General features: G+C 42.6%; 1 protein-coding gene across 2 annotated transcripts in view; it reads left to right on the top strand.

Annotated features, from left to right (window-relative positions):
• The window catches only part of man2a1 (mannosidase, alpha, class 2A, member 1), a 69,381-nt gene that overhangs the window by 34,887 nt on the left and 13,885 nt on the right, over positions 1–20,609 (top strand). For both annotated transcript variants that reach the window (XM_072714879.1, XM_072714878.1), the window contains exons 11-18: positions 4,839–5,024; positions 9,822–9,936; positions 11,800–11,867; positions 12,108–12,273; positions 12,687–12,920; positions 13,295–13,417; positions 13,715–13,829; positions 17,362–17,495. In XM_072714879.1, coding sequence (XP_072570980.1) covers positions 4,839–5,024; positions 9,822–9,936; positions 11,800–11,867; positions 12,108–12,273; positions 12,687–12,920; positions 13,295–13,417; positions 13,715–13,829; positions 17,362–17,495 — 1,141 coding nt within the window. The remainder of the gene's footprint in view (positions 1–4,838; positions 5,025–9,821; positions 9,937–11,799; positions 11,868–12,107; positions 12,274–12,686; positions 12,921–13,294; positions 13,418–13,714; positions 13,830–17,361; positions 17,496–20,609) is intronic.

Here is a 20,609-nt window from a genome sequence, read left to right on the forward strand (position 1 = left end):
GGTAGTCGAACCTTCCCATGCAGGTACAGCCATACCTGTGGGGCAGTGCAGCCATTTTCTCATATCGCATCATGAGAAACACAATCACACGTATTTACAGGTGAGGGCAAGATTTTTCAGGTTACTGCACAGCAGCCGAATCCCCTGGAGCTTTGGGGGTTTAGGGCCTTTCTCTAGGGGCCTAGCTGCCAGCCATGGGATTTAAACCCACAACCTTCCTAACACAGGAACAGATCCCTGACCCGCTGATACCATCCTGATGCATTGGTGTGCCCAGCAATGGAAACATGCTGACCCAAAAATTCTGTAGACTTTAAAGGGTAACTTTGTCATTTCCACTGTATAGCACTCTTCCGAAGTTACCAAAGTGCCAGAGGGAGCCGGACATGATGTAAACTACTCATAACTCTCAGGAGAGTAACAGAAGTGTTTCAGAAGTGTTCGGAACATTTGAGATAAACAGAGAAGTCTGGAAAAAGAGCAAAAGATGGCTGGAATGTAGGTTTGACAGAGCATCGGCGAGAAGATCCTGACATTTTCCAGTGTCTATGAGCTGCAGGCTGCAGACAGCCGAGGGAAGGCCATGCAGTGTGACATATCAGGCAGGTCATGCAGTGTGACATATCAGGCAGGTCATGCAGTGTGACATATCAGGCAAGTCATGCAGTGTGCCATATAGCCGCAGCATAGACGATAATGTTTCCAAATGTTTTTGGGAATCTAATATAGAAAGACAATGTACAAAATCCTGTTTTGTAGCTGCTCATTCTCTATGGATGAAAATACTGTGTATTAGTGTGTTTTGTACCCTATCCTCACACCCAATGTTTAACATAAAGCACAATATGTCTAGGAGAAGCAGTTCATGGATGGATGGATGGATGGATAGGTAACATGCAGGAGACGTATATGCTTGTGCATCATGCACTGATTTTTCAGGACGTACCATGGAATGGGGCTTTTCAGATCATCAGCTACCTTCCTCATCATAGAGCAGAAGTTCCAGAACCTTCACTCAAGCCTGTGGTTAAATACCTTTCGTGCCTCACTGGTTTGTGTTGATGCCACGTGACAAGGGAGCTGCATGCCTTGATCGGTTAATACAAAAGCAGACCGCAGGCTGGGGCAGGTCAGCAATGGAAATGGAACGCAGCAAGGCTATACGGTGTGACTTGTGGTTTACACCCCTGAGAGAGACCCGTCACGGGGAACTGAGAGGGTTGCATGCGGCATGTCCGCTACCCTTTTCCTGTTTACATTAAAGTTGTCACTGGCAGCATTTTCGTCACCTTTTCTAAGCTGTGTGTGTCCAGATGCTTCCGCAGACCTCAGCTGTGACTTTTGAGAGAGCCCCCACCCCCAAGGGGGTGTGTGTCTCTACGGTTCTGGTTAGGACCCCAGGGGCTGCTGATGTGCTGTATAGCTCCTCTCCTGCCTGATTATGTGCATCTGTGTATCCCATGTATCCGAATGGTTCTGTAAGTTTCTGCAATGGAAGCCTCCTTGTGATTATTAGTATATGTAGCTTGAACCTTTCCCCGGGCAAGACTGAGTTTGCCATTCCCTCCATAACAGCTGCAAAATTGTACATTTTGTTTTATAACCAAGGAGAACTCATCCCTCTCGCTTATTATGGGCAGTGCCAATCGCTCCATTAGGCTGCATAGGCGGGTGCCAGTTTCATTTTTTTAGACGAGGGCCCCGATGGTGAATAATAATAATAATCGATACTTTATTGATCCCCGTGGGGAAATTGTCTTTATGCCTCCCTCAACTTGCTCTTTTGTAGAGTAAGCTGTCCGTGAAGGGCAGCCACCCGTAGCGGTGCCCAGGGAGCTGGGGGTTGAGGGTCTTGCTCAAGGACCTGCAGACATGCTGAGGCTGGGTTTGAAACGGTGACCTTGTGATTAGAAGCGCAAATTCCTGTAGCTTTCACAGGGGAAAAGTTCAGGTCCAGAAAGTAAAAATCCAGACCAGGATTTTGTTTCAACCAACCAGTTGAATCAGAGTCAGTACTCAACTGGTTGGAACAAACTCTTGGTCTGGATTTTTACTTTCGGGACTTGAACTTTCCATCTCTGGTGGTTTTTAAAGCCGTAATAGCCAGTAGCAACCAGAAATTAGTTATACCCTTAGTTTGAAGTGTAAGGTATCCTAAGACTTCTTTCTTATTTATCGTTGCCTTAGTCCAGGCTGTAGATGCAGGCGGGAACGTTCCAATGTACTTGGCCTAAAAAACATCTTGACAGCTTTTCTGATTGTAAAACTTCAGATTTGTCTCATTTTTACTTTCATTTGTTTTGCTTAATTTTGATAAATGAGTTTGTTTATGGCTTGGATTTTTTTTTATCACCACCACAAAGTGATTTCATCATATTGTCATGATTTCATAGATTGTTTTCATTTGTTTTGTTGGTTTTTTGTTTATACATGTACAATTTGAGTTTATGTGGACTTGACTAGAAATTGTAGTAGTAGTAGTAATAAATAATAATAATAATAATAATAATAATAATAATAATAATAATAATAATAATAATAATAATTATTATTATTATTATTTTATTATTATTAATAATTAATTACTTTTATATAGTGCCTTTCACAAACCCAAGGTCGTTTTATGAGAAGGTGTGGGGGAAAAAATCTAAGCAGTTCAGTAAGACAAATGCTTGTTAAACAATGGTCTTTAAGTCAAATTTAAAAGTAGAAAATGAGGAATCGTCAAAGAAAGATTGAGGAAGAGGATTCCAGAGGCAATGGCTCTGAATGACCCCGCCACCCATAGTGAGAAGCCGGGTGCAAGGGGAATGGAGGAGATTACAGCTAGATGAGCTGAGGGAGCGAGGGGCAGAGTAAGGGGTTAGGAGATCGCTGAGGTAGGGGGGAACAAGCCCATGTACTGCTCTGAAGTGATGTAGCAAGATTTTGAATTTGATAGGGGATAGAATTGATAATCAGTGTAACTGTGAGCTTTTGTCAAGATTTTACAAGAAGGACAATGAAAAGGAAATTAGAGTGGTCAATACCCCAATACTTGTCTGTTTTAAAATACCTCACTGATCATTTTGATGTGACTTTCTATAAATGTGCTAATAAACTTTGACAAAAATAGTGCTCACAGAAAGTCTTGGGACACTTTTTTACTTTGGTAAAAATATTTCAAATTTATTAGTTTTCTAACAAAAATCACTACATTTTAAACAAATGAATATCACATTAGAAACAACCAATAGTCGTTTCCACCTCTAGTGCAACTAGTAATGAACTGAAACCCAAATCATAGTTCTCAAAATGCTGTTCTGAGTTAAGATCATTGACAAAAAGTCTCATTGGGGGCTTTTTAATTAGTGACACTTTTGCAATATCATAAAATACAAAAATTGGTAACTATGGGAGTGAATGAATACAATTAATAGCAAAATTAATTTAGGGGCACCCTCAGCACATCTGTGGATCCTTGAGCAAGACCCTCAACACCCATGGGCACTGCCATTTGCTTACAAAGAGCAAGTTGAGGAGATGTAAAATCATAAATTAATAAACTGATTATTATTATTATAACTATTACAATGGCAAGAGCTGAACTGAATGAGTCAGTGAAAAACATTGACACTTAATAAAAAGAAAATGTCTGTGAGATATGTACTGATATGCTAAACATTGCTTGTCAGTGGAATTCTTCTGTGGTGAAACTAATAAATATGAAAAAAAAATATAAAATTAAGCAAGCATCCCAAGACTTTCTGTGAGCACTTGTCAGTATTCCTCCTAGCCACAAGCTCTATGCTTTTAGATCAGTCCTAGTCCAGACCAGGTTTGTTTGTATGTGGAGTTTTACTACATGAAACTGCATCTTAGTTTTTTCAGGAAATCTAACTATGAAACAGGCAGCTGGGTCTTAGTATGAGAAGAACTTCTGTCAGGTTTTCATCTCATACTTGCTTGATGTTTTGCCATCTACTGCCATAATTCTGGGACATTGGAGTCACCTAGTCACCCCCCACCTGTGAGAAGGGGAGAAAATTAATGTGTGCTCCACATTGTGTTTGCTAGTGTTCGTATATTGTGCTACAATGAAAACTTCCCTGCAGTTCAGCTTTCCAGACCTGACAGCAGCTTCTGTTTTTCCTGCGTTTCCACCTTTGTTTGGCTTATTCAGTGGATCTTTGTTCTCTCTGTGCTTTGATATATTGAACTTTGTTTTCTCGCAGTGATTGCAAGTGGCAAATAGATGTTGTGAAATGTCCAAATATTTCGCTGGTTTAAAATGTCTCTGAGCGGTGTTTCCAACTGGAATCAACTGAAGAATGCCTGCAGGCCCTGGACTTAGCGTTTTCAAGCATTCCTTTGTATTTGAACTATCTCAGATGAATAGTCTCCATAAGTAACCTTTCAAATGCATGCAGAGAACCCCAATGCAACAGCTTGTCTGAAACATTCCACAGTCCTTTTTTCTGAACATTGCTGTCATTGCTATTTTAATATTGTACAGTAGCTCAATCAGGGAATTAAGCTTAGGTGTTTTTCTTTTTTTCAAGTTTTAGAGAACAAAAAATTGGTTTTGTGTTTTTGTACTGCTAAGGTCATCCCCCGTAGGATTAGTGTGATATACATATATTGAAAGTATGTGAGTCGTCTGACAAGTCTGTAGGTTTCTTACAGGTTATTACAGGTACTTTCAAAGGGCTAACCATGCTTTGCTTTTCTGCAACAAAATTTTATCGGTCCAGCTTCATCTTTATACTCCCACGGTCGTTATAGTAATGGTGTTTGTGCTGTGTTATTTCCCATAATCTATCTTTTTTTCCCTTCTCCCCTCCTTCCTTCCTTCACAGGGCGGCAGAGATCCTGTACTCTTTCGCCCTATCAAGCCTTAAGAAGCACGACAGATTAAACGATTTCCCCTCTGTTGAAAATTACAAATTGCTGACAGAGGCCAGGCGGAACATGGGACTCTTCCAGCACCATGATGCCATCGCAGGAACTGGGAAGGACTGGGTGGTCATCGATTATGGGACGAGGTAGGAGCCCCTCATCTGCTTTTGACATAGATTATGGATTCTCAATTGACACAGTGTTGAGTAATATATATTTTTTGTTTGTTTTTGTTTAGTTCTTGGTTTTTGTCTTATGATGACTGTCCAGCGTTCTGTACCATACACTTTTTGCTAATGAAGGTGTGAATATTACTACACAAATAGGGCTGCATGATAACGCATGTCGATTATATGGTGCAAAAATCACCAGGGCTTCAGATGACGAGTGTAAAATTTGTCAGGACACCAGTTTTCCGGAACTATATGGACATTTATGTACAGCCACTATTTGGTAAGCAGATTAGTAGCACTCCTTAAATGTTAATGGGAGGCATATTGTGTAGTCCAAAAGTTAATCAGTATAAATTTGATGTATCCTTATGTTTAATAAACGTGCAACTTTAAACTGCAAAAAGCACCGCCACACCACTGATGTCCTTTTACCTTGTTTATCCACAATATCTTCCCTTTCAAAAGATGTTGTGGTTGTTCAGCTGTCCTTTCCTTTACCTCCACTTCCGCTTATTGCTTCCTTGATTTACCAAAACAGGTTTGTGCCATGCTCCACTAATTGAATATTATAAGGATACATTGAATATATAAAGATTACTAATATTTTATGCAATCTGCTTGTCTGCTTATCAAATTGTGGCTGTATAATACCGAAAAGTTGGTGTCTGGACAAATGCAGCAGCCTGACGTGGCAGGCCTACTCATATTTTTGGGTGCTGTGTATGTTGAGCATTTTAAATGAAATGAAATGAAATGAAATGAAACTTCATTTGCCTTTGGTATGACTGCATAGGATTTCTTACTTTTCCCATAAGACACACACATGTATACAGGTAAGAGTGCAGCTTGAGGTATGAGTGCAGGGTCAGCTGTTTATCCAGATTCAGATGCTTTATTGTCATTGTTGTTTCCACAGCGACAAAATTTAAAGGTGCATCCTCTCCAGTGTCACATCAAAACAGTATACACATTAGAAACAATAAAGCATCTGATAAACAAACAATAAACAAACAGACCAGTATAATAAAGCAGTCATACCCCATAGTTTCAATTGATACTGAATTGAATCCAGTGCCCCTGGGGTATTTCAGAGGGGTTTAGGAGCCTTGCTCAATGATCCTAAGGGCAATAAAACTATTATCTGACCACAGAATTTGAACCCACAACCTTCAGGTCACCCAGAAAAACCCTCAATTACCCACACACTACCCTATATACTGGGTAGGCATGATTAGCATTATTTGGAAGTGGGTGGCCAAGTGGATAACCCCCACCTCCCTTGCTCTGTGTGTGTCTGTATCTGTGCCCTGTGATGGATTTGCATGCCGTCCTGGGTGTCCCCCAGCATGGGATAGGCTCCAGGCCCCCGTGACCGGACCAGGATAAGGAGTCCGAAGATGGATGGTCAATAGGAGTATTTATTAAGTAGATGTGACCTAAGGTTATGGCTTGAACATTAACTGTGCATTGGGAGAACATCGCAGGCTTTCAGGCCCACAGCAGTCAAGAAACACAAACCCCAGTAGGAAAGCTGTGGACCTGACATCACGCGACGGCCATGCTGGGACAGATGGATGGACGGACGGACGGACAGACAGACAGTCAGTCTGGCTGTCATGCTGCCTTGGAACCTGTTAGTGATACGTTAACAATCTATATATCCTGTATTAAATCAAGATGCTGACAATTAACTTCTTACAGAGTCAAATAAACTAGATGTACGAAATACACTGCCCGGCCAAAAAATGTCACCATTTGAATTTTTATTGGACCGCCTTTAGCTTTGATTATGGCACACATTTGTCATGGCATTGTTTCTACAAGCTTATGCAACATCTCACCCTTTATTTTCATTCAGATTTGCATTCATTTCTCACTGAGATACTGTATTGACAAGTGAGTTGAATCACTCCATAAAGCCTCCTTCAGGAGATCCCAAAGACCTTCAATGAGGTTAAGGCACAACTCTGTGGTGACCAAGTCATATGTGAAAATGATTCCTCATGCTCCCTGAACCACAATTTGAACCCATTGAGTCTTGGCATTATTGTCCTAGAATATGCCCATGCCAACAGGGAAGAAAAAAAAAATCTATTGATGATGGATGGAGGTGTAACCCGGCCATTCAGTGACTTTTGACTGGGCAGTAAATATACAATTTAATATAAGGCTGAAATTTGTGAATTGTATCGTTCATGTTCACACCAGCTTTCAAATGTGTTTTGATACTCAAACATTGGTTTCCTCATGTCAAATATGAAGAGACTCATCTTTTTCAGGATGTATAAAAATATACTAAGAGAATATTTCCTGCAGCCTGTTTTTTTTTCTTCCCTTAATTCAATGGCCTGGTTGTATAAGACACCCACGCCTTTGAAGGGATCATCTTTTTGCTTTTTAAATAAGTACAGAGTGAAGCGGTGGCTTCCTGAGAAAGGAAGGGCAACCAAAAAAGCCAATGTAACGCAATCATGGTCTCTGAAGGAGGCTTGGAGACCAGCAACTCCTAATATGCTTGTTAATCAGCCTGTTGTTGCACATGCGCCTCAAAGGCCGAGAGCAGCGTGAAGCAGCACGTTTACTCTGCCAATTCTCTCTGTAGAGCACAGACTATCCATAGCTTCTTGTTAGATGATCTTGGTTAATATCTGACCACAGATCCCCTGGGTTTGTTTTAATAATGACATTTTCAGCTTTGTCTGTTTTGGTTTTGCAGTTTTGGTGCACCGTTAAGCTGATGGCAAGTTCTGTCATCTTGATGTTTAATTAGCTGTCCTTAGCCTACTGCTCTTGGGCCGAAGAATGAACTTGTGTCCTACTGATGAAGATAATTTGTGCTTGGATGTTTACATGTGATATTTATATACAGTGGTACCTCGGAACTCAAACTTAATCTTTTCAGAACTCGGGTTTGAATCCTAAAAAGTTCAAGTTCTGATCAAATTTTCCCCATAAGAAATAATGGAAAACCAAGTAATTGGTTTGAACAGGATAAAACAAGAAGAACATATACTGTACTAAACACATCTAAGCACATTTATCAAAACAGTAATTTGTAAAGTAAGAAAATAAATGTATCCAAACAATGTGTAAAGTAAAAAAAAACCAAAACAATATGTCCTGCCCCGATCTCTGCTCCTTCCGTGTGCCACGCCCCCTCGTTAACCCTGTGTGGGATCCCCGTGTGATCAGCTGTTTCTGGTTGTTTTCATTAGCCCTCTGTATTTAGTCCATGTTTCAGTTTGTTTCCCCAGTCCGGTCATTGTATTGTCCATCTGCGTTTTGCCTGCCTTACCTGTAATTAAACCCCGTATTCCCCAATACCCTGATGTCTGCACCTTTTGTCTCCGTTCCGTCCCCTCTCAGCACGACAATATTATTATAATTAAATATATTAATGGTTTATTATTAATAATATTAAAATAATAAGAAATCTTTATTTTTAAATGTATTTTATTATATAATAATTACTGTTACTGTCTATCATTGTCTAAATGTATTTTTACTGGGTTTAAATGTATTTTAAATATATGTATTCAGCTAGTGTAAACATGCACGATGCTATCACAGTGAATGTGAGGCTGAGACTGAAGCGTTACCCTTTGTTTACGCTGAGAGACGTGCCGCGTGACTCATTTCTCCATGTGTACAAGTTATCTTAGGTCTGCTTTCATGGTTCGACTTAAGAGATTCAGATTGCGTTCTAGGTAAAAAAAAAAAAATTCGAACTGGTTGGTTTGACTTTTAAGAAATTTGAGTTCTAATGAGTTTGAGAACTTCGGTACCACTGTATTTTTATTTTTTTAATGGAAGTCTATGTTTGAAAGTGAATTTTCATAGTTGAATTAACTAATGTTCCCACCACCAATACGAGCAGTTAAATCCGCAAACACCTCTTAGTATTTGAATATATAGCGAAATGAACCTCTTCCCAGCCCGTTCAATCAGCCACTCATTAAGCCGCGTGTATTAACTTTGCAGCTGCTTGAAATGCCGAATTTCTTCTTTCAGATTGGCATTCCTGTCTTTGTTGGGTCAGTTGGGATTCATTGCCTGTTTAATGAGGCATGTCGAGGGTTTAATGAGGGGCGCGGAGTCCCAGTCGAGACCGGCCCACTGTGCAGGGTGGCCTAATGAAGTGCAATTAATGAGATTATCGATTTTTAAATTGGGACACGCTGGGGATCAAACGGCTACTTAAACCGCCTCGTTTGGTCATTTTAGCGATGGGTGTGCCCTCGACGACGCCTTTGGGTCCGTTCGACCCCATCCCTTCCATCATCCCCATTGCAACTTTGTCACGTTGATGAGATCCTCCTTCCTGCTGAGCTCATTTCTTTCCGTAGAGGCTCTAATGAACTTACTTTTACCCCTAGAGAGTAATTAAAGAGAACCATTTTGGCTTGCCTTGAATCTAATGTTGGCCGGTAGGTGATTTTTGTGTATTCATGTGTTCTGCGATGTTAGCTGTTTCCATGCTGTATGCCCATTGATGTCGCCTTGATGCTAAAAGCTAGAGCTAAACAGTGCTATGTCTCTCCAGTGGCCTCAAGCTAAAGACATTTTCTTTTCTTTTTTTCCTCAGCAGAAACTGCCAGACATTTTATTCTTTTTTTAATCAGTGGCTCAATCTGAGCTGCCGTACAGCCAGTACGGTTGGGGCCTTGGCAGTTTCTCTGCTTGTGTCTCTCGTCTGATAATATGCAAATATTTCATGCACATGGGACTGTACAGGTTTCTCAACCCCCTCCCCACCCTTTTTTCCTTCAGGCTGTTTCACTCCATCCTGAATCTGAAGCACATAATGGTGAACTCGGCCCATTGGCTGGTGCTGAAGAACAAAGGGGAGTACAGCCATCAGCCATCCGTGCCATTCCTTCAAATGGTAACTATCGGCTCAAAGAGGAACAGCACCTTGGGTTCTGTGTAAAACTCCCACAGGGTTTAACAGTTAAATATGCACAGGAAATGTGTCCATGTGCTTATGTTACGTCTACACTGCTATGTTTTCCTTTAAATGCGGACACTACTTTTGTAAACACTCTCACAACAAGCTTCTGAAAACATTTTAGTGTTGCAGTGTGGACGAATGAAAACAGACTTATGAAATCAGACTGCAAAAGTACCCTAATTGGTCCGTACTGGTCACATGGCCCTTCCCTGATTGGATCCCACTATTTGCAGCCACTTATTGTCTGAATGGTCACCTGTGGTCTATACTACGAAGCGGGGTTACTGGCTTATCAGGGTAACTTGTCGGATTTAAGGTACCACAGTTTAAATGGACTTAATATTCGTTTACTTACATTTTGCCCAGACTACCTTAAATCTGACAAGTTACCCCGATAAGCCACTAACCCCGCTTTGTAGTACAGACCACAGGTCACCCTACACAGAAGTAAACAGTAGGGATGGGCAATACTACTGATTTTCATTTCAATCTGATGTGATGCAGTACTAAGGTTGGTTCCACCTAGGGTTGCAAAGGGGCGGAAAATTTCCGGTAAATTTCCGGAAAGTTTCCGGTAAATTTCCATGGTAAGTTAAGCTTGGGAATTTTGGAAATATTCCATATTGGAAACTTTCCATGGAAATAATGGGAATTATGGAAATTAATGGGAATTTAGGAGAACTAACTGGGAATATATTATTTCCAAGCATAAATATAATCAGTCGTGCTCTTTAACCAATCACATGTGACCTCGCCATTTCAACCAATCATAACCCGCCAGGAGCGCAGCCTAAACCCTGTTTACATGAAATAAGCCTGCTCCCGAGCAGGTTTAAGCTTGCGCACCTGTTGCTATGACAGCAAGTCCAGGATGAGCTTCGAAGAACCAAACAATCCAAGATCATGCCAAATCGTCAACAATCAAATCCAGCTAACTGAGTTAGCGACGTACGAAGAACGAGCCCCTGGAATGATCTTCAAAACAAAACAGCCAAATGAGGAAGCTAGCATCTTCTTTATGTTATACTAGCTATGGCTTATTTAGCATCTAACAGATGCTAGCATTTTATTTAGCATCTTATCAGATTGCTATCTACCAGATTAATACATTTTATGTGATATTCACAATTTAAACATTTAATGAATATATTTTCCCATAATATCATCAAAACTTACCTCACTTGTTAAGTCCACAGGCTCAAATGTGTGCCTTCAATACTCTTTGTCCTTCAGGCTCAAAAGTGTGGTCCATGTGTACATGTGATGGAGGCATGCACAGTGCCAGTAGGTGGTCTCAATAGCCATGCAGCAAGCATGTGCTCTGTACATGTGATTAAGGAATGGCATGGATATTCAAGTGTATTTGAATTGCATTTGTTTGTTTTTGTCAATATTATGCTAAAATATACTTTGCTCAACTATATTTAAGTTCCCTAAGAAGAGCCAACCTTCAATTTTGAAAATTCCCAGTTTATTCCCGTTAATTCCTGTTTATTCCCATTAATTCCCGTTAATTCCCATGGAAAGTTTCCATCTTTGAAAATTCCGGGAATTTTGCAACCCTAGTTCCACCAAAGTGTTGCATGTTTTTGAATTGTCAAATCTGATTGGTCAGAAGGATGTTGACCCCACCTCTCCCAACGCATATACGATGGTTACTACACATCTGGCTTACACGTTTGCACCTTAAGACATTATTTTCATGTTTACCTGAAAATAGCCTTAGCTGTTGTGTGTTTAAAAAGTATAAAATGACATAAAATTAACTCTTGGCTAATGTGTGCTGGGGATGTGTAGGATGACATTCAGCCGGCTCAAGACGCTTTGCCTCGCAAGACTGTCCTGAAGCTGAGTGACATCTCAAGGTAAATTTTATTCCCCTCAGATCCAGGGGGCAAACCTGCCTGTATGTCGGCCTTGTGCATGTAAATGTCTGACTGGAAACTTGTATGATTGTTAGCTTAGATGGTGTCCTGGATTTACCCGAAAACCTCGTCTGTCTGGTGTCATGACAGCAAATGGTTGTCTGTGTGGATTTCTTTTCATTTCTTTTATTTGCAAGCTCTGAATGCCATTGTTCTGAAGTGTGTCCCTGTCTGCCTCAGGGTCTTGGTCGTCTACAACCCCACAGAGCAGGAACGCTTGACCGTGGTCACCGTTTACGTGAACACCCCACAGGTGCGAGTCCAGACGGCCGCTGGGCACGCAGTCACTGCTCAGGTCAGCGCAGTGTGGGAGGAACCCACCCAGGCCTCCAGCGAGGCCTACCAGGTGAGCTGATCGTCATCCACTGCGTCCCGGCCTACGGATGGGCTCAATTAAATAGATGCAGCTTCCAGGCATACACAGTAGGTACAGTCATATAGGCAGCATTGATCAGCCATGTTTGGGTTATTCTTTTAAGCATAAAGGATTTTTATATGTTATTGTGCAAGTGTTTTACACAAGTACAACAGATTTTTACTAACTGCCTCTGTATAACCATAAACAACATGAATGCGTACAACACAACAATCACTATAGCATTAAATAAATACTTACAGAAACTGCACGCATTAATATTCATTCAGAAAATATTCATTGTATTGATATAAAGGTTGTTTAACCCCCACCCTCCCCTGAACAGTTGCTGGGGGTTTTGCTCCCTCACTCAGTCATGATCTACCTCTTCCCCCTGTGCCCAGCTCTCCTTCGTGGCCCACACATCTCCATTGGGCCTGTCGCTGTACCACCTCAGTGAAGCACCTGAGGTCAGGACTGCGCCAGCCAGCTACACCTTCTACCAGCAGGGTGGCGACATGTCTGTGGCAGGCACTGGGCAGTTCAGGGTCAATGTGCTGCCGGGAGACTCCACAACGTTCACAATCGAGAACTCCTTCCTGAAGATTTGGTGCTCCTCAATGTCGGGTTTGATGGAGGTGACCTCAAAACTCCTCATTTTTTAATTCCTAATATGATATTAAAAACAAAAGATGTGTGGATCTCATACCCTGCTGTTATGGGGGATAATGGTGCCTTATTCTCCTTTTCTACAAACTACAGTGTAGATCTGTTACTGAATAAATTACTGGACTGAGAGGACAAATTGCACTCGAAATGTGCCAAACTCTGCTGGCTGGACACTAACTGCTTCATTTTCTTCTGCTATATTTAGCACAGTCAGCTGCATAAAGCATATGTGTGTTTGTAGCTACAACCAAGAGTCTCCTTTGGTAGAAAGTTCATATGTGGGAAAGGCCGCCTGAGCGGTTTTCATGTGAAAGCTTTATCATTTGACTCCCATATCTTTCAGAGGCTGCAGTCCAAGGAAGGTGGTGTCAAACAGGAGGTGAGACTGGCCTTTGTGTGGTATGGAACCACCAGCAACAGGGATAAGAGCGGAGCCTACCTGTTTCTGCCCGATGGTGAGGCCAAGGTAATCAGGCTCTGGCAGTGAGCGGCCTTTGCTCACCATGGCTGTATGACGCCGTCTTTGTGAAGCTGCTCTCACCTTGACCTCGCCCTCTGCTTCCTGCTTGTTGGGGTCCAGGCTCACTGCCACGCTGTCTGAAGCAATTGGCAGTGTTGTAGCAGCTTGATGGATGGATGGAATTGTGGTTGGATGGGTGCATGGATAATTTGCCTTGCTAATTTCCCTGTGCCACCCAGTTGTAAAAGATAGTGTTGAGCTTCCTCTGCAGCTTTGACTTGCTGTCTTGCTCTGTCCCTTCAGGAATACTCTCCCAAGCGCCCTCCTGTGATAAGGGTGACCAGAGGAGCCATCTTCTCTGAAGTGACGACCGTGTTCGAACATGTGACTCACAGTCTCCGCCTCTATAACATACAAGGTGACTTTTTAATCACTGTCTGAAAACATGGCTGGGGCATTTCCTGGAATGGTCTGGAAATTCTAAAAACCAGACTCTAAAATAACCTGGGCTCTACAGCTGGCTGTATGTGTCGTGTCTGTACAGTATGTTTTCATTAACTCAACTGCAGTACTTGTGTGCTTGAACTGTCCTGAGGATGAGTGTATAACCATGGATGGTTGGATGGATAGATGACTGCGCATCCTGTCGAAGGTTGCACATTGACTTTCAGCTGAAACTTGAAGACATCAAAGATGTTGCATTAGCATGTGCCCCATTGTCTGTTCTGTTACCATGTGGCACACTGGCCCCAGGAAGCCAAACGCGGTCTCTATGGTGATGTGACGTGGTAAAGTTCTAGTGGGACTGAACACTATTCCTGACGTTGTTTCAAGAGGTGCGTGATCCATTTTGGAATGGAAGCAGTTGATTTCCAGCCTTTGGCTCCTCATGGAAAATTTACCAGTCCTGTGGTGGAGAGTGCACCATCCAGCGGGGTCTGGTGTAGCAGTGAGGCTGAATTGTAATGCTGGTAGCACGATGAATAATATCTTGAACCCTGAATGTTGCTGGTTCTAGTCCCAAGAGTGGTTTTGCTGTAGTGTGCTTGAGCACCGTACATTTCCGAAGGGGTTAAATTCAAGGCGCTTTGAAAGAAAACATCACCTTTGGACCTAAATGTACACTGGTGCTACAAAGTTTGAGTTTTCTCTATTTTTGTATAAATAAATCGAAAAAGTAAAACAAATGGCACAAAATAATCATACTTGTAACTTGATTTAGTGTGGAAAATGATCCAGTGTTTCATATTTGTGTGAAAGTACATGAACTGTCAAGTAATTGCTGTCAGTGACCCCCTTGTGTAGCAATAACTGTAATTGTTTTTGTGTCATTTATTTAATTGGGTACTTTTTATCTAGTTTTAAGACTTGCATGATTGAGGTCATATTTATGCAGAAATAGGGAACATTATAATGCCTTCACAAACGTTATAGCATGTTTGTAAATGTGTGTAAATATATCAACCAAAGCCAGAGATTTTCGGTCCTTGGGGGCCCCCAGCTGGGCACAACTGCTCAGTCAGTCAATATTGAGGCACACACTACACACTAACGTTATGATGGCTTCGGTGTAAGGCTCCAGGAACCTGTAGGCGCTGGCCACCGGGGATCTGGAGTTTCCTATCTCTGGGGAATAACCCAGTGAAACGGGATACTCTCCTGAAACTCTGTGCTCTGTATGCGTATTGTGTGGCCCACAGTGCGGGGGGCCGTGACAGCACTTTCCATCAGCACGGTGGCGGTCGTGGCTGAGGTTTCCGTGCCGGCAGGCGCCTGTCTGCGTCTTGTGTGCAGGGGTGTGCTGAATGACTAGAGGCGGGGCCATCTGATAGGGCTGCCCGTGCTTGCTCCATTTAGAGAGGTTGGCACGTGGTTGGGGGGAGGGGGGGGGCGGGCTGATCGAGGACAATGAGGCCGCTTTAATGTTACAGGCGCCACCTGCGCCTGGAAACTAAAGAGGGCGTGGCCCTTGACCTGTTGCCATGGCAACTAAACCGAAATTATGGAACTGTAGAAAGGCCCAGGAGCGGATCTTTCAATCACCGTTTCTGTCGTTCACTCGTCTCAGTAATTGCATTATTTAACTAAGTTTTAAATTAAGCATTGGGATTTTATCTAGCTAGCATAATGTCGGTCAGAAATAAGAGTTTGTTTATGCAACATTATCATACAACTCTTGTACTTTTTGATGTACATTTTGATGTCAGGATGGGTTTTTTAGTGGAATTTTCAGTATTTGCTCTTCTTACTCCTCACCTTATAAGATTTTACATGCAGGTTTTGTTTGTGGCCTGCAGTTGCTGACATTGATAGACATTTGCCGTTTTGTATTGTAATATAACAAGGAACCACTAACTTTGATTAAGCTGCGTTCAGGATGGCCTGAAGTGATTATGCTTCCTCATTCTTTCAAGTTGGAAATGGCAAGAAGTTGATCCCAGTTGTGTCCCAGATACCCCCCAACCCACTACCATCAATCCAAACGTCCACTTTCATAAATATTAGTTCATGCTGGCTGTAAGGTGGGAGTTGTTTAGCTGCCTGCAATCCTGGCACCATAGTGAGCGCAGCTGGGTTTCCTAGTCCAGTTCTTGTGGACTCACAGCTGGTCCATGTTTTTACTTCCTCATGGCTGCCTGCCAGACAGTGCCGGAGCTGGGAGGAAGCAAAAACATGGACTGTATGTGGATTCCCGACGACTGGTTTGGAAACACTAGACTAAATAAATGATCCTTTATTTGCCATTTGTGCAACTACATTGCAATGCTTCTCTTTGCCTACCCCATCTTGCTCTCCATTAGACACATACAGGTGAGAGCAAGCTTGGGGGTCACAGTACAGGGTCCGCCAGTGTGCATTGCCCTGGGGCAGAGGGTTAGGGGCCTTGCACAAGGGACCACAGACATGTGACTATTCTACCAAGGCCATGGCTTGAACCTGCAACTTTCCAATCATAGGCACTGAGGCTTAGCCCACAGAGCCATTCACTGCCTGCTCACTGCTTAATGTACATGAAGAACAACAAGTTCAGATATGATCAGGACTCAAAATGAGGCCTTTGTCAATAAAGAACCCAAATGCTTTTTATCTATGAAACACTGCGAAGACAAAGACAGTTTCACTTTTTGTAATAATCAGAAGTGAAAATGGATGGAGAAAAGTCACTGGCTTTTATGAGTGTCCGACTACTGCAGCATTTCCCGTTAATCACATTGCCTGCTCCGTAAGGGACTTACCCTGAGTGAGTGATGTGGTCCCGAGGCTTTGACGTGACAGGATACCCAGTCATTAGTACACCAGGGAATATTTTCCCCAATACAAGCCATCTGACCGACTGACCGTCCGGCGAATACCCTAATGTTAAAGTGACTCGCTTGTGTGCGCCGGGCTGCCTCATTGTGAAAGATGATCACTATCGTCTCCCTTGGGAGGGCTGTCACTTCTCAACTGCATCGATGGTGGGGCAGAAGCCAAAGATCTGTGATAACTATTGTAGGTCTATCTCTTGACCTAGATAGCGGTGAAAGATGGCCCGAGGCCAAGAAGAATGCTTCAGCAAGTTAGGCCTCTCTGCCAGACTGAAGGTTGCTGGTTTGAATCCCATGCTCGTCCGAGTAGCATTTGGCCTTTGAGCAAGGCCTTTAACCCCCGCCATGTTTCAAACATGAAATACCTAGCTAGCGAGTAACCAGATGATTGTAGCTAGCTAGCTGGTTAGTAGAACCTAATGCTTCATCATTTCCTAAATACAGAACACGTTTATTTAATATTCAGTGTAGTTAATGTGGGTGGCCAATCAGGGTGTAAGTTGTTGTAAACACCACTAAGGGGTTTGAGATGTGCTTGACCCATTTCCTATACATGTCCTTCCTCAAGTCTTCGGAGTATTGAGATGCCATTTCAGGTTGCTTCCACAGGCTCTCTCAGTTGCTGTTGCTGTCAATTTGTAGGTGTGGAAGGCCAGTCTGTGGAGATCTCCAACACGGTGGACATACGCGGAGAGTTTAACCGTGAAATCGCGATGAGGATAACATCAGACCTGAACAGCAGTGATCGATTCTTTACAGACCTTAATGGTTACCAGGTAGGTCACGGATTCCGGCACCTTTTGGTGTGTTCCTGTTTCTTTCCCTATAGATTCCCTATTGATTCATGCTCTCTGGTCCTGGGAATCCCCTTCCAGCTCACTGCAGCCCTGGGATGGGGGGATGGCTGGATGGATAGATGGATCATTCCTTTTGAAACGGACATAAATACCTATAAAGCTGCTTTCTCATATGGCTTAAGCTGTAGTCTACAGTTCTGCTAGTAAGAGAGTATTGGGGTCCCATCATTCACCATCTCTCTCTTCATATATAATTATATAGACTCACTCACTCACTGGCTTCTTTCTTAGGTACACTTTGCTAGTAACCGGTTGGACCCCCTTTTGCCTTAATTCTTTGTGTCATAGATTCAGCAAGGTGCTTGAAGCATTCTTCAGGGACTTTGGTCCATGTTGACATGATAGCATCACGCAGGTGCTGCAGACTTGTTGGCTGCCCATTCATGATGCAAATCTCCCATTCCACCACATCCTGTGGGTGCTCTCTTGGATTGGGATCTGGTGACTGTGGAGGCCAAATAAGTACGGTGAACTCATTGTCATGTTGAAGAAATCAGTCTGAGATGATATGAGCTTATCCTGCTGGAAGTAGCCGTTAGAATTCTGCTGGGTACACTGTTGTCATGAAGGAATGGACATGGTCAGCAACAATACTCAGGTAGGCTCTGGTGTTTAAACAATGCTAAACTGATACTCTGGGGCCCCAAAGCGTGCTAAGAAAATATCCCCACACACCATTGCCCCACCACTACCAGCCTGAATTGTTGATACAAGGCAGGATGGATCCATGCTTTCATGCTGTTTATGGCAAATTCTCACCCTACCATCTGGATCTCGCAGCAGAAATCGAGACTCATCTGACCAGGCAACATTTTTCCAATCATCCATTGTTCCATTTTGGTGAACCAATGCACACTTTAACTGGGTCAAATGTGTCCCACAATGTACAATCGGAGGGTGGGAGGCATTTATCCATATGCGGGGTAAAGTTACAATTTTGTGCCTGGTTTTCAGCCAGTTAAACACACCTGTGGGATTCTGTGCATTCCTGATATATTTAAGGGGACGCACCTGATCCCTCTTGCCTGCCACGCTACAATTACCTATTTCACAGATTTTTTTTTTTGTCCAAAGTGACGTACGTCTGAGCAGGTTCATCTGAGTTTACAGTCCGCTGGAACTGTGCTGCTTGTGAGCGACCTGTGCACGCAGTAAATCTGTATCCCACTTGTGTACTGGCTTGTCAGCAAATGAAAAAAACCAATAATACTGGAGTCCCAAATGTATTTTCCTCATTTGTGCCACTGCTTCTAGATTTAAGCAGCAAGATTAAAAAAGAACCCGTGGAAGTTTTGACTCGTCTTGATTTCCCATGTGCTCTTAATGTTTCTAATTTAACACTCTGTCCTTGAGCAGCCTGAAAACACAGTTGGACAAAATCTCAGTTTCTAAAGAAAGGTGTGATCTATTCTAGTAAGATCAGATGTAGATCAGCAGTAGATGAATTAATCCCATGCAACTGACTAACCTGTGTATTTTTAGTCATCAACAGTTTTTAAAAATTTATCTATGGGAAATATCTGTGTTGTAATCTCTAAGGTTTAAGGTTTCAAGGTGTTCAGTGCATAATATTTCTGTGTCCTGATTAATTTTCAAGATTAAAGTAGAGATGGGTTAAGTTGTTTCCATGTAACGAGTTTAGCCATGTCGTTAGCAGTTCTAACTGCCCGGTCAGTTTACATAGTCCTGTCCATGGTGTTTTTTGGATTGTGAATATGATACAACGTATGTTGTAAAAACATGTCTGAATGGGATTTGGCTCCCTTTTGTGTGGTTTCATTGTAACGGTCTGGGTAAATGTGAGTCATTACTACACATTAAATTATAAATCTGATACAGTTTAATAGCTACTTTAAGCTGTGATGGAGGGGGATGTAATTTTAGAGGCATTGTTTGGTGAAATACAGCATAATTGTTTCACTTTCTTTTTAATATATAATGCATTTTCTCCCCACTCTTCTGCTGGGAACACTGTTGTACTTGTTCAAAAGAGGCTGTTTGTTTGTTTTTCCACTGAAATCTGAAAAACAGATGGGGGTTTTAAATGTACTGATAGGGAGACACTGATGCCCATCATCAAGGCTGATTAATTACGTTTGTCTGTCTGGGCTTAACTCAGCTGAAAAGTGTGTTATGTAATTTGCGAAATTACTACCTGTATGTCAGTTGAAAACGCAAAACATTTTGTTCCCCCCCGCTCTGTGCTCCACTGGAGGGAACCCTGCCGTAATTGAGAGGAATGACCAGACTTCTGTACTTTTAATTTTGGCACATTTATTTACATAAAACTGCTGCCTGAATATGGGAAATTGCTCTCGGGGTTATTGAAGATGTATAAACCGTAAAAAGGACGTCGTCGGCTGAATGACGCACCTTAAGGCAATCCTCATTTCCACCTCCCGACATTCCTGGTGCGGCTGCGACTGATACCTTTACTTGTCTCCATGACTGGTCAAAATGGAAACCTGGGCCTCCCCCGTACTTCCACGGGCAGCCTGAGAAATGGCTGCCTGCCACCCTCTTGCCTTTTTTCTTGCTCTTTTTAGTCCCCCTCCCCATTCATGCCTGTTTCCGGACCCCCTGTGAATGAGCGCGGGCGAAGTCTTTGTCCCCTGGCGCCCGCCTCTGTGCTCGCCGCTGCTGAAGCATGATTAGTGTGGATTAGCCCGATCAGAATGCTGTTCGGAGGTACCTGTCATTCGGCTGTTTGCTGGAACTCTGGCCCCTTTTCACCCAAGCTGGACCGGTTGCTCATTGACAGCCATATGCCGCTGATGTATTATCAGCCACACGTGTGCATTGCTTAGGATAAAAGCGTCTATCTGATTAATAGGCCCAGTTGTTTTGTTATTTTAGATGTATTTCAGGGTGTATAATGAAACATCACTTTATCAGCGGGGCTGACTATGTCAATAGTCTGGAAAACCCTTAGACCGTGCAAGCAAGTTATCTGCACCTTATTGTACATAGCCCTTCAGGTCTGATAAGAACATAATAACATAAGAACTATACAAATGAGAGGAGGCCATTCGG

This window comes from Paramormyrops kingsleyae, chromosome 7, assembly GCF_048594095.1.
Source record: "Paramormyrops kingsleyae isolate MSU_618 chromosome 7, PKINGS_0.4, whole genome shotgun sequence".
NCBI lineage: Eukaryota > Metazoa > Chordata > Actinopteri > Osteoglossiformes > Mormyridae > Paramormyrops > Paramormyrops kingsleyae.